The sequence below is a fragment of the Pinus tabuliformis genome, chromosome 9 (genome assembly GCF_031772625.1).
Source record: "Pinus tabuliformis cultivar Carrire ecotype Pingquan chromosome 9, CPIR1, whole genome shotgun sequence".
NCBI classification, from domain to species: domain Eukaryota; kingdom Viridiplantae; phylum Streptophyta; class Pinopsida; order Pinales; family Pinaceae; genus Pinus; species Pinus tabuliformis.
Window position 1 is genome coordinate 1,836,289,862 of NC_142307.1, and position 15,730 is coordinate 1,836,305,591.

General features: G+C 35.5%; 1 protein-coding gene across 1 annotated transcript; it reads right to left on the reverse strand.

The window, feature by feature from the left end:
• Positions 1-2,505: 2,505 nt before the first annotated feature.
• LOC149156137 (UDP-glycosyltransferase 73C3-like) lies at positions 2,506-4,024 on the reverse strand. The gene has a single exon (XM_089444928.1). The coding sequence runs from the start codon at positions 4,019-4,021 to the stop codon at positions 2,552-2,554; it is 1,470 nt and encodes a 489-aa protein (XP_089301054.1). The 5' UTR covers positions 4,022-4,024; the 3' UTR covers positions 2,506-2,551.
• Positions 4,025-15,730: the final 11,706 nt, after the last annotated feature.

Genomic DNA, 15,730 nt, shown 5'->3' on the forward strand with positions numbered 1-15,730 from the left:
GAAGCTGATGATCGAATAATTCCTGTAAGCTAACGTTCAATTCCTGTAAGCTAAACAAGTTGTGACGTTGATTAGATGGATACGACTGTATTCAATAGGTTCAATTCCTGTAAGCTAAGGTTCAATTCCTGTAAGCTAAATAAGTTATGACTACAGTACTAACATGACATACGTAACCTCTGTGATATGTAAGCTGTAATCACTATGAAGCTGATGATCAAATAATTCCTGTAAGCTAAGGTTCAATTCCTGTAAGCTAAACAAGTTGTGACGTTGATTAGATGGATACGACTATATTCAATAGGTTCAATTCCTGTAAGCTAAACAAGCTGTGACTATAGTACTAACACGACATACGTAACCTCTGTGATATGTAAGCTGTAATCACTATGAAGCCGATGATCGAATAATTCCTGTAAGCTAAGGTTCAATTCTTGTAAGCTAAACAAGTTGTGATGTTGATTAGATGGATACGACTGTATTCAATAGGTTCAATTCCTGTAAGCTAAAAAAGTTGTGACGTTGATTAGATGGATACAACTGTATTCAATAGGTTCAATTCCTGTAAGCTAAACAAGCTGTGACTACAACGCTAACACGACATACGTAACCTCTGTGATATGTAAGCTGTAATCACTATGAAGCTGATGATATAATAATCTAGAACACATACATAAACTCTGTATAAAAAAGGTTAACTGTAACTGTATAGGTTAACTGTAACCCTATGGACAAAACTGTAAGAACTACGACTTTCAATGGCTGTTTGTGAAACCATCCAGGTATCCTTCTAGTAGTTATGGCCAGACAGACCATGTAAGAAATTTGATAAATGAAAACAATGAAAACATAACTGTAAGAAGAATGAGTTGTAATTCATATAACTAACTTGGATATATTGGCCACTGTTTTGTGATGTTGTCTTCAAGTTTGCTGAATAGTTTGAAAGCATAAGATGCAACTTCAACAGTGGGTGGACTTCTTTTATAGTTTTTGGGACTTGATTTTAATTGGTGGACATGGATGCACATGGATTGTAATGGCTTCATTTTGAATGTGTGGTATGGATTTAATTTGATGTGATCTAATGGTTGGGAATTGTTTATTTGTTGATCCATGTGCTTTGATCTGTTTTAATGAGAAATAGAGTGAGTTGGGTGTCATTTATTGCAATTATTGGGTCTGGGTGTCATTTATTGAACAAAGTGGGTTTAAATGTTATTGGGTTGGGTGTCATTTATTGAACATAGGGTGTTTAGTTGTTGAACAACACAGCAGTTATGGCTGACATACATTCCTTTTGTTATGTGCAGGTAGGCATATTTATTTGGGATGCAAAGTTGCAGTTCTAATGAGTGGGGGTTGAAGTGACTGCTGTTTTGTACTTCTGGAATAGACCAGTTTGGAAGCCTTTATGGCTCTAGCTGTTTTCTACTTGGGTCAATATGTTTTGCAGTGTTAAGTAGTAAAATACTATTTATGGACAGTTGTGGGCCTAGTCAATGTATGGGTGATTTTTGGACATAAATTAATACTTATTTATACATAATGTTATTTATTTCTGTTTAAATTTTGATTTCAAAAATCTCAATTACTGGTGGTTTGGTGGGACCAGTACTATACAATTACTGGTCCCTGCACAACATTAGAAAGCTCTCCCCTACTCACAACAATTATCTACTCTTAACTTACACATATCCTTGGACCCTCGCCCGACGAAGTCAAACTCATACCTACTCTGGTACTAGGCTAAAATGGGAGAGTAAAGATTATTGCACATACTAACCAATGTTTCGAGAAATTTATATTAACCAATGATTCGAGAAATTTATATTAACCAACGAATAGTACAAATATTAATATAGAAAGTATTGTTTTAAGATGTATAAAATATTTTGAAAATATAATTTAACTATCCCGAAAATATCTCAATTAAATATTATTATTATTTTAGGATGTTAATCAGTTGAAGCAAATATGTATAATTTACTTTTTTAGAGAACCATATTTACCTATTTAGGACCCAAACTCATAATAATCAAATATATCCACAAACATAAAACTGGCATCTTTATGTTAATTCCCTAGATATTCGGGAAATTAGCCATCGACGAACCAGACATATATTTAGTCAATTGCTGGTATTCTAAGTGATTAGGAAGGTTATTATATAACCTTCCATCCCAGTTCAAATCTCAGTCACATTCACATAACTATGTATGAAATATGTTGTAATATTTTACTATGTGCAGGCAGATGTGTTTTTGTTGTGATTGCTTGCAGCGTTTCAACTTCCGTGCAGGATTGTTGTTTATGTACAGGTGGCATCCACTCAAAGAGTAAGCACAAATCTGAATTCTGAATTAATGGTACAGCCAAAAATTACAACTGCTATACTAATGGATGAGTTAATAGGTGCAGTTACAGCCATCAAACATAACTACCACCCATTTTTTATTTACAGCACAGTGACACAGACAAGGATTACATGTGCTACACTAAGGGATGAGATGACAGTTGCAGTAATGCATAAGGAGTTGTATTCTTGAACTTACAGAGACAGGGACATGATTTCAGAGACAAAGAGGTCGAAATTGGTGTAGGAAGACCCTCCCTCCGCCACTGCTGCCCTCGCAGCCATCTTCAATTCCCTCACTCTTTTTCTCAATTCCCTGCCCCTTTCTCCCATAATTAGAAGTTTAACAATTCTTTCAACGTCGTCTCTAGGTACTAGCCAGTTTTGTTCGGCTCTCTTTGGCGCCTCCAGCGCGATCTGGATCTCATCGACCACAAACTTAGAGTTGTAGTACTGATCTGCGAAGAGCGGCCACGAGATCATGGGAACGCCCATCGTCATCGTTTCCAGCACGGAGTTCCATCCACAGTGGGACAGAAAGCCGGCGATGGCAGGATGTGCCAGAATGCTCAACTGCTGTGCCCACCCGAGAACGATGAACCCTTGCTTCTCCTCCTCCACCATACGACTTCTGAATCCCCGGGGAAGAAATTCGAGCGCCGACGAGAGCGACTTGGATCCTGCATCAGACGGTATTCGCAGAACCCAGACGAACTTTACCCTGCTGGCCTCCAAACCCATGGCCAACTCCTCAGTCTGAGCGCTCGAAATGGAGTTCTCGCTGCCGAAAGAAATGTAAAGCACAGACTCCTCCTTCTGCCTGTCGAGCCAGTCCAAGCACTCCTCTGATTCCGTATTTACTCCCATTTCCACCAGCGGAGCGATTTTGGTGGGTGAGTTTCCGAAAGCCTCCGGAGGGAGGAGGGGGCCTATTGTTCGCACGATGCTGCTGCTGCCACGCTTCTGGAAATACTCCACGAAATCCGCCTCGAGATCATAGAAAGTATTGGCGATGAACCTCCAGCTCTGATCGTTGCCTTCTATCAAGCGGATATTGAATTGATGAATCGCGCTCTCCGTCGTCAACTCGGTTGCCTCCGGCAGCATCTGAAGCCCGGTGAGACGCACTTCCTTTGGAAGTCCTGGTACAATATATCGACCTGAAAGTGTGCGCCGAAGATTACGAGGCAGAACCTCGGACATACTCACTGAGACAGCACTTGCGTAGATGCCGCCTGTGAGGAAGCACACTGTGGGTATATTAAATTCTTTGGCCACGGCAGAAGCCCAGCCCAGGAGCATATCAGCAATGAGGCAGCTGAGCGGAGGGCCGGTGGAACCCAATCCGCCGCCCATAAATCGTTGTAGGAAGCGTTCGAAGGAGCTCTCCATGAGTTCGTTGGCTGCGAGTAAAGGAGGTAGCTCATGCCTCAGCCGGGTGCTGTTGCTATTGACTTTCCCTAGGACCAAGTCGTCTCTGGGTACCTCCATTTCCACCAACTGGATGTCCAGCCCCGTCTCCCGCGCGGCCTCCACCTTCTTTAGCAGTGAAGACTTGTGATGAAATGTGATGACGAAGGTGACCGTGAAGCCCCTGGTGGCGAGTTTCTTGGCGAGGTGCATGAAGGGAATCAGGTGGCCGTGACCCAGAGACGGCAGCATCATCACATGATGATGAGTAGCCCTCATTGCATTTTCATTCTCCATGCTCCGGGCCGCCTTTACTTATGTGGCTCCTTTATCTACTCGACTGCAAATATGCACAGAAGCTATAGGATTGAGTATGGGGCAGATTGGCAAAAACACCCTGAGTTTAAAAGAAAAGTGTATCTTCTATATATGGAACATATAGTCTCCATAAGTCGGTGGTTTCAAATTTAGGTTATCTTCTGCAGCAAAGTGTAAGATCCTCCTCCATCAAATATGGCATCCACAATAAATCCAGTGCTTGCGTTGAGCAAGTGACCAAGAACAGTGACAGGTTTGTGTCAAAATTCGTTATCATTTCAATATTTTAAATTTAAGAAAATATTTCCTTACGTTGTACTTTTGATCTCTACCAAATGCGTTACTCACCTTACTGTGTAAATTTAAATATTTTACATCCTTTACTTTTGATCTCGACCAAATCCTTATAATTTAAATATTTTACGCTCTTTACTTTCGAATCCTACCAATGAGAAGCCACACACGCCTAAGGAATTTCCATAAAGTTACGTTATAATATTTTATAACTAGTAAGTAATTATTAAACGTGGTAAATATGAATAAATATTAATTTATAATCATGGTAATAGCTTCTTTGCAATGTAATATAGTCTTTGCTTTTACCGTTATTACGTTGATATCCATTTTCTCTGCACGCTTTGCGTGAGAAAAAATTGTTCACCCAACTAATAAGAGACTTATATTTTCTTTTTTCCACAAATTAAAATTTGACACATGGGAGTGTGAAGTATTTTTGAGGATGATAATTTGAATAGTGATGTTGGACCCTCGTACTTTTCTATCGCATTGGTACAATTATTGCTGTTGGTAGAGATTACAAAAAGGATTTGTATATTTATTATTTTAGTAAATTTTGTACAAAATTTTCACGTTATCTTTTATACTCGTACAATAATCTTCACACAACTACTTTGGCATTCAATAATATTTTTTGATCACTTATGAAGTTATTTTTTATAGCTAGTTTTGCACAACCACCTTCGTACAATTACTTTCGTATTTCCAAAAAAACGCCCCTAAATAATAATTAAAAAAGATTTGATCAGTCATTGAAGCTACTTCTTAGTAGCTAGATTTGCACAACCACCTTCGGACAACTACTTCCGTACTTCCAAAAAAGTCCCTAAATAATAATTAAAAAAGACTTGATCAATCATTGAAGCTACCTCTTAGTAGCTAGCTTTGCGCAACCACCTTCGTGCAACTACTTCCGTACTTCCAAAAAACGTCCCTAAATAATAATTAAAAAGACAAAGCCTCCCCTGTCTATGCAAAAGACCTCGATTCTCCTCCATATATACTTTGTCTTCCGCACAACCAACGTTCCGCACTTTTGACCTTAGTACTCACTATGCAAAAGACTTCAACTCTCCTACACATACTATGTATTCGGCACAAACAAACATAATAATATTAATTCAACAAAGGACCTCAAATCTCCCGCACATATTATGTACTCCGCACAAGCAAACATAATAATATTAATTAGACATTTGTTCAGCCCACCCTGGAGGCCTATGCAAACAACTTACAATGGAATGAATCCTCACATCATTTTAAAAAGCATTAATATAATAGTGTCTTGCAACCTCATCTAGTTTTGCACAACCACCTTCATACAACTACTTTCGTAGTTGCAAAAAATGTTCCTTAATAATAATTAAAAAATACAAATCCTTCCACACACACATTTGTTACACAGTTTACTATGGTTTTCATGCACATACTCGTCCTCCGCATAGAAAATGTTCAACACAACCAAACCGTATCACAATGCTCACTATGCAAAGTACCCCAATTCTCCAAGGCATACTCTGTCCTTCCCACAAGGAAACATAATAATATTAATTTGACATTTTTCTATCTCTCGAGAGCCTATGGAAATAACCTGCAACCACATCAATTCCCGCATCTTTGAACATAGCACTAATAACAATGTCCTCGAATCACATCATTGAGCGAAAGGCTAACATAACAATGACAACGTTAGAGCACTCACCAATGCAATGGCCACTCACAAAAATACTTTTATTTTAATTTTAAAATGAATTGTTAGGCATTCAAGAAAACTTAAATAAAAGACTCTCCACTATGGGAATTACCTCCCATGTGAGCTTCCTCATCCAGTAAAAAATTAGAAATATCATTTACTGAAAATTTAGAAATTATTTATAAATTTATAAACAAATAAGAATATTAAATATTTTCCCGAAACTTTGATTAAATTTGCAAAAACACTGATGAGACTTGAACTAATAAATATCAACACACTTATTTCAATTTTATAATATCAATAGAATTATCTTAATTTTATAATTAGTACAATCATAAAAATTTAATTTTATAATTAGTACAATCATAAAAATTAAATAGTTGAATGGACATTAATTCATAATAAATATTAATACATTTTTTCTAATACATTTCAAATTGTTAAAATTATTAAAAATTAGAAAAAATAACTTTATTTTAAATTATTTTTATTAATGTTGTAGGTGATAGCTCAATTGGTGATGGAAATATGAAAACCTCCAAAATTCAAAAATAACTTCCAAGATAAAAAACAGACAGTGAATCCCAAAAATAAATTTATTAGTAAGTTACTAGTTCTATGATATATATATATATATAATTCAAAAAAATATAATAAAATAATAATAAACAAATAAAAATAAATTACAATGATATACATAATATAATTTTTGGGAAAAAAATTATAATTATTTTTAAGAAACATTTCTCAACTTTTTATCTTAATTATTATATAAATTATAAAAATATAATAAAATAATAATAAACAAATAAAAATAAATTACAATGACATACATAATATAATTTTTGAAAAAAAATTATAATTATTTTAAAAAAAACATTTCTCAACTTTTTATCTTAATTATTATATAAATTATTTTAGATACGTGCCAATTTTTTATTATTCATTTCATAATTTTTAATAATTATCTTAAAAAAATCCGAAATTTTCTAATTACGGAATTTCTTTATAACTTTAAATAAATGAATGTGACAATTTTCTTTGCAACTTTTTACCTTAATTATTATATAAATTATTTTAAATACGTCTCAATTTTTCTATTATTCGTTTCTTAATTTTTAATAATAAAATTACCATTCTAAAGGCTCTCTTAATTTTTTTTGAATTTTCTAATTACTTATTTTTCTATTATTCATTTCTTAATTTTTAATAATAAAATTACCATTCTAAAAGCTCTCTTAATTTTTTTTGAATTTTCTAATTACTTAATTTCTTTATAATTTTAAATAAATGAATGTGACAATTTTCTTTGCTCCCCATCTAGAACTAAACCTTTTATATACCATCATGTATATTGAAAACGTTTAATATTTTCAAAATACTCAAGGAGCGAATTTTTTTTTAATTGAGCTATCTTTATGCTAGTTTCCATCATTTCTTGGCTCAAAAGTTGGGCATTCTCAACACCCTCGCTACTCGTGCCCTAAGGATCTCGGATGAAAAGAGCTTTGAGAAAGAGAAATCCCATCTCCTTAATGTCTTTGTTGAGAATGGTTATAGCAGACACCTTGGTCAGAAAGCTTTCCTTAAAGCTTCAAGAAATTCGGTGGTTAAAAAAGAACCTAAAGAACGAATACCAGGGGTCCATATTCCTTTTGTTCAAGGGACCACTGATAAGATTGCGAAGATTCTTAGGAAGCATAATATTCCCTCGACCTTTAGACCCCTTAACACCATTCGTAAATCCCTCCGCTCAGTGAAGGATCCTATCGACCCTATGGACATGAAGGGTGTCTATATTATTCCTTGTTCCTGTGGAACCCCCTACATTGGTGAGACTGGTCGCTCTATTAATCAAAGGATTAATGAGCACGTAGCTGACCTAAGACACAGGAGAACCAGATCTTCCGCATTAGCAGAGCATGTGGAGAAAACCAAACATCATGTCTGTATTGAGGAGGCCAATGTTATTGCTAGAGTTGCACAATTCCATCATCAAACATTTAGGGAAGCCATTGAGATTGAAAGAAGACCTAGCAATCTCAATAGAGACGACGGTTGGAAGATCAGTAGTTGTTGGATTCCTGCCCTCTCTTCCTAATCGTTTCTTCCCTTCCCCTCCCCCCTCCCTCTATTCATAGTGTGTTCGAAATAATTTTTTCCCTTGTTACCCTTAGCCTGCTTTCTTGAGCCTTATTCCTTTGATCCTCTTAAAAATATCACCCTTATTTATCTATTTTTATATAGTCCTTTTCATAACTATCTAAATAGATTAAATTATCCAACATATGATATGTATACAACTTTACCAATAATATTCATATTAATGAGTTACCCTTCATTTAATAATAACACTATTATAATAATGATACATTAAATCCTTACTATCACTAATTTTTTTTTCCTAAAACTATTAATTACCCTAACCATTAATAATTAGAATAATACTATAACTAGAATATAATAATAACTAATATCATTATTTTTTGTTAATATTACTAATAATATACATTAAATATTAATATAGATATTACCTTTTCTTAACTAATCCAAATGATCTAGTATATATAATATAACAATAATTAATATTATATTAGTTATTACTAAATCCTTACTATTTACTAACATCCCTAGCTCTAGTAATACTTATTCCCATTAAATAACCTCAATATTAAATTTATATTAATTAGTTACCTACCATCGTTAATAAGATTAATAATATAACATTAATTATTATTAGTTTAGTTAACATCTAATCTTTTCGATTAATAACTATGGTTAACTAATTAATGAAATATCTTAAAATAATTCTTACATTTACAAATATCCCTAGATCTATTAATATTGGAATATTAATTTAACTAATAATATATTAATAGTTGAGTTGAGGCTTGTGTGATCCATATCAAATTTATGAGAGATTTTTCAGCGTAAATCACATGATATTTCATTTGTCAACGCGTTTCGAACCAACTAGTGTGGTTCATCGTTAGGACAAGTTGAAGAATCAGATCCAGCATTGCATGTTAATCCCAGCAGAACCTCCAACGGCTATAATCCTAGACCAGGCAATGGCTATAATGACTAACGGCTATATATATTCCATCTAACTGTCCCCCCAATGACATATAGTCGTTAGTCATTATAGCCATTGCCTGGTCTAGGATTATCGCTGTTGGAGGTTCTGCTGGGACTATTTAACATGCAATGCTAGATGTGATTCTTCAGCTTGTCCTGACCATGAACCACACTGGTTGGTTTGAAACAAGTTGACAAATGAAATATCATGTGATTTACGCCCAAAAATCTCTCATAAATATATTAATAATTATTATTATTCTAGTTAATATTAAATCCTTACACACTAATAATTTATTAGTGTTTTACTAATTAATTTATATTAAAGAGTTACCCTAGCCATTAATAATAAGAATAGTTCTATTATGTTAATATAATATTAAGATTATTCTATTAATAATAATACAGGTTAACAATTTTATCACATTCCCTAGATTTTTGATTCATAATTGGTTAATTTTTTTTTTAAAATTAAATAAGATACTTTTTAACATAATAATATTATTTTAATTAAATAGTCAAATATGACCGTTTCTGGGTCAATTATTGCTGTTTGTCCGCTCCAGTCTAATATAGCCGTTCAGTCAATCCTAGCCGTTGGAAAGTCTGATCTAAATATAGCCATGATCTGATTCTTCAACTTGTCCAGAGGATGAACCACACTGGTTGGTGCGTCGACAAATATACTATCATGTGATTTACGCCGAAATATTTTTTCTCATACCTTGAGTAAAATTTATTATGATTTTTAAAAAATTATTAAATATATAAAAAAGTGACTAAAATCTATTATTTTTTAATTATTAAATATATAATTGTTTTTAAAGTGAGAATTTTATATTATATATAAAATTGAAAGAAATTGTTAAGTTTTATTAGAATAATTAATTGAGAATGAGTTTCGTTAGCAAGATGAATTATGATAAAATATTGAGGAAAGACACTTTAAAACACAGTTAACTTAAAGTTAGTATAACTAACTTAAATACCCTTACGTGGTAGTTTCTCAAACCATATCTCAAACCTAAATAAACACAAATCACTTAACAAACAAAAAATAAAAACTGATTTTTTTTTATTACTTAAAAAATACAATCTTAAAACATTAAAATTTTAAATAAATAAAAATACAAAATATAAACATAAAATAATTTTTAATGTTAAAAATATTTTATATCCAACGATTATTTTTATTTAAGATTAAACTTTAAAAATATTTTATATCCAACAGTAAGTTATTAAAATCATTATTTCTAATTTTAATGTTAATTAAATTGAAATTTTGAATTCAAATAATATTAATTTCAATTAAATTATCATATTTATTAAAACAATGTCAATATAAATTAAAATAAAACGTTGATTTATTTTAAAACTTTAATAATCAGCTTTTAATTTATATAATTAATTCTTCTTAATTCATATATATATATCTATATATATATATATAATTGTAAACAAAGAGAAATCAAAAGAATAATTGTAAACACAGAGAAATCAAAAGAATAAGAGAGGGCTATGGAACGAGAAATAAAAAGAAAAAGAGGTTTATATATATATAGAGTGAGAATGGGGCCAGTGACTAGAGGGATATGAATTCAGGACTAGTAAGGGCCATGAAAGTTAGGTGACTCAACTATACTGATTTTGAAGGCCAATCAGACTCAATATTAGTTATGAGGTGGGCTTGGAAGCAATCATCTCCCGAGGAATAGCTTACTGGTTACACCTATTTGTTGGATTTCAAACAGCAGCAGGCTCGATGCGAGTGGGAGCCGGCTCTGGCTGGAAGAAGAGGAATGGGGGTAGAGCGTAGGGCACAGTGAGCATAGTAAGACTATGAAAGGCAGTGGTGGGCCATAGAGAAAAGTCAGTTTGATCGAGCAAGATATATATATATATATATATATATATATATATATATATATATATATATATATATATATATATATATATATATATATATATATATATATAGTCGAGAGGGGAATGATAAGTGCGAACGAAGGGCAAAAGAAACCGTCAAGTCGATTGGGCTTGTTTGACTAGACGGAGCGAAGCGATTTGGAGAACAAAACAATGCTATAGAGATGCATCATATTTCCCTTCCCTCAATTGAGAAGGCAGGGTTCACGAGCCAGGTTCTTGAGTCCATATTGGATAGAGTAAGTAGTGCTTGTGCTTTTATTCCCCCACATTTTTATTTTGTTACATCTGGTATGGATATTCGTTAGCAGCAACTTAAACCATTAGGATTAGGTGTGTGTGGGTGTGACCATGACCACTATGAAAAGGAATAATATCCCATTCCTATTTTTTTTACTCGGAACATACAGAGATGAAAGTAGAAGAGGTCAAGGGCAGGGTCAAGGGCCATTCTCTAGTTACAATCATCAGGGGCCTTAAGAGAAAGGATGGATACGATCATCAAAGGCTATCATCAGTGGCGATCATCAGGGACCTTAACTAGTGGAATATAGTCCTTCGATCCCTTCTGTAGCTAAAGGTTCCTTCATTGTAGGGTTTGCATGACCAAGCTAGATTGACTAGATGGGCTATGTATTCCCCTTCGGTATATGTATGTGTTATATTTTCCATCTCTATGGGCTTACTCACTATCAGTAATAATGGGCCTAGGACCGCGGTGCTGACTTATGAGTTGCATAGTATTAAGGACACCACGGTAAGAACACCAGAAAATCTTGGTGTATTAAGGACACTAGAAACGCGTAAACGTATTAAAGACACCATAAAGTAGTATAGTCTATAAATCCACTCCCAACCCTCTAAAAACTAGATTCCTTTTATTTCTCTTAGGTAATAGTTCCATACGGACTACGGCAGCATAAGGGAAAGCCAACATCGGCCCCAAGAGAATATATGCCCACTCCTCTTTTCCTCGTACAGAAGGTCGTGGACAACCAATTGTAATATATAAACCCCCAAAAGGTCCTAGTTAGTGTTGGGATAAATACAATTCTCGGGCTAAAGGTTAGGGCCTTGATCCAGGTCAAGGCCTTTATTAAGGATTTTGTTTTATTACTGGATTTATCCGCCTGAATTTCTCTTTCTTAATTTCTCTGCCTGAAAGGAAGAATTGCGTGCTCGACGTTAGAAGGGAAAGCAACTGACCACCATTTCTCTTGTCAAATAGAGCAAGTTCATATCCTCACTTCCACCCTTTCAGTAGTGAAAATTCCAGGTGCCAAGGCAATAACAACTTAAAGGCCCTTCCCTCTAATCTCTCTTACCTGCCCAGTGAAGAGCTCAGAGGTATAGAGTGCTTGTACCTTTGGCTAAAAGCCTGTGACTTCCTGGCTCCATATACGGATGCACAACTACAGATATGCTAGATATGGGTGCTTTTATAGATAGAATTTGAGTTCCCACCCCTTTTAAGGCTCAGGCCTAGACACTAAAATTAAGTTACTAGTATACAACCCTTCCTTTAGGGAGGGAATGGGTCAGTCTACACGATGAATGGAGGAAGTGGGTGGCACATGAACAACCACTCGTTGGTTTCTGCTAGAACAAAAAAGATATGGAGTGATGGATGCCCTTGTTATAACTAATCCGGACCTGGTGCTGCCTCTACAGGTGCTGCTGGCTATTGCTTTTACTCGTTGCCACAAGCACCACCTTTTCCTATGGATATGGAACTAGGCGCGAAAGAACTAGAATATGAAACTGGAACAACAACAACGATGGGCAGGTTCAAGTTGAAAGAGCAAAACAAACTGACACAGGTACTAGCACTGAATGGATTGATTGATGAACGAACATATACTAATGAAACAAGCACATGTTGGGGCACCATTTCTCTTGTTCTATTTATTCAATCGTCTAATATGAGAAAAAGACTCTCGTACCAAGCAAACAAGGTATCGGGAAAAAGACATACAAGGTTGGAGGTTGTTGGTTAGTCGTTTACCAACAGAAAGCATGGGATATTTATCGAAATATGTTGTATACAATATTATGCTTGCTGCCAGAGCTAGCCAGGCGTTTTCACATTATTGAAAGGGTAGTCCTATCTAAATTTCATATTGATTATATGAGTGATTCTGAAAATTGATACCTACAATACGACCCTGCGTCAAGAGAGGGAGGGTGAGGCAAACCCACATGAAATTAATCAACGCTACAACGTGCAAATATGGGCGGGCATTTCAACATAGAGAGGTTGGAACCCAAGTTGAAAGTGTTTCGTAAGCGCACTCAAATGGTCTTAGAATTGGTTTTGATTTTTCATAGCCCCGAGTTCTCCATGATTGATTGCTAGATGGCATGGAATGGCTGGTCATTTTCCAAGGTATGGAATAGCTTTTCGTCTTCCTTCTTGATTGGATGAGGATTAATCGCTTCGAATTAAACTGGTCCTGGGGACCTTATATCTATTCATGTGCGGGGTCAATAGGAGGCAAGGATCTAGGGTTAGTGCAGAATAGACGTGTTAAGAGGAAGGCATGGAGTGGTATCAGTCTAGCTCGATCCAGAAGGCAAGCCGGGGAGAAAAAGATTCTCCCTATTGGTGGAGAAGGAAGGTTGGGTTGGAATTCTAAGATGATATCACAAAGCCGAAGGAGACCTCTAATTGTACCAACATGTTGTGCTGAGAGCAACCAACCAATGCATAAAAAGGCCTGCCAATTATGAGAATAAGAAGATGAGTCATGCCGCCCACCACCAAAGGGGGGTAGAAGGAAGATAAAGAAAGAGAGCCACCACCGGGAATCCATATTTTCAAAGAGTCTTAGTGTAAAGGCTTAATGAAGTAGGAATTTATAAATAAGTATAGTTATTATGTGCATGTGGGTTTCTTTTGGTCCGAGGGGAAGATGCATTGGTTGGATTGGTATTTCAGAGGTAGGAAGAAGACGTCTTTCAACGCTTTCGAGTCAATAACCCCAACCTTTCCGATTGGTGTGGAATTGTCCAACCGCTAAGTTCTTCCAGTCATTATATACATAATTACGCTTTTCATTTCTTATATATCTAGTTATCAACAGTGGATTCTAAGGCAGACCCCGATGACCATCTAATGTACCATTCCAAATCATAGTACAAGCTTACAGGATGATCATGTTTGGTACTATTATAGATGAAGGGGCTTTTGTGAGTCTCCTTTCCTCAACTGCTTGGAAAGTGCTTGGTTCGCCATCACTTTTTCCTGAGATTCGAAATCTGTCAGGCTTCAACAAAGGAACCAGATGACTGTTAGGGATCCTTCCAAATTTTCCTATAACTTTGAGAAGGAAAATCGTTCATCTAAATGTGATGGTAGTCCAAGGGCCATTAGATTACAATCTACTCCTTGGGCGTGACTATATTTATAGCATGGGAGCTATCGTTTCTTCACTCTTCCGAGTGATGTGTTTTCCACATGAAGGCAAAGTGGTCCACCTGGTTGATCAACTTTCATTCCCTAGTTCAAACAAAGATATTAGTCAAATGCCATCCCCAACTGGTCTTTTTACACAAGGAATGTCTAATAAATCTCCAGTCCATCCACCTGATGATCGCGAGTGATTTGGTGATTGTGACTGAAACCCAGGAGGCATGTACCCTGGTCTGCTTCGGTAGAAAAACCCCAAATATAAGGTAGGCTTCCGTGCAGGAATATGACTAGTCTGACAATCCTGTCCGTTTAGGAAAATGGATCAGTCTGAAAAAGGATTCCTCCATCAAAGGTTAGGTGATTGGAACTTGAATCACCTTCGTCCATTTCGATGGATAGAGCCGAGGAAGCATTTTATCTGCTATGCGGATTGAACAATCTTGCTAATGCAAGAACTTCTGTAAGGCATCCTGGAAGCTCTATTTCATTATACCTGGGGGCATGCAAACCTTTTTGCATGCAAGTGGAAAGCGACCATTTATTTTCTCAGTTTGGAGGTTCTCAACCCTTTAAACTCATAGGTTGGTTGTTCCTAGCTTGCATACGGAAGGCTCTGGAGCAAAGTTTCAATGGGGAAAGCTCCCTAAAAAATGAACCGTTTAATGAGAGACATCCTTATTATACGACTGGAATGAGCAGTTTTATGCGAAGTTAAATCCCTTTAAAAAATAAACCTAGAAATGAGCAAATGTTCCCCCAGAGTTTAAGCTCATTAAAAAATGAACCCACCTTCGGTAAATAATCTTTGCGATCGCATAATTATCAGCTTTTGAACCTTGGTCATGTTCTTACCATCACCTCCACTCTTTTTTAGCCGATCATACGCCTCCATTTGATTGTTTACCCTTTTAAGGAACAGCCGCGACAAGTGATTCTATTAGCCACCTTCTTTACACTCTCGTGATTGAAAAGTTCCAAACCTTACCTAGAACTAATTGCTATCCAAAAACATCATTCGTTCCTCAAAAAACGAGTCTCATTTAAGCTCTTTTCATATGACTCCTAAAATATGAAAATATTGTCGAGCAATTGGCCTCTCCAGCTCGTTAGAGCGATCGGAAGTGCCATCTCTCCTCTAGATTTTAATCTTTTTGGACCCGAGGGATTATTACACAAAAATATCAAGCGCTTGTCTTGTTCAGCTCGTTAAAACTATCGAAAATTCATCCCTTTCATA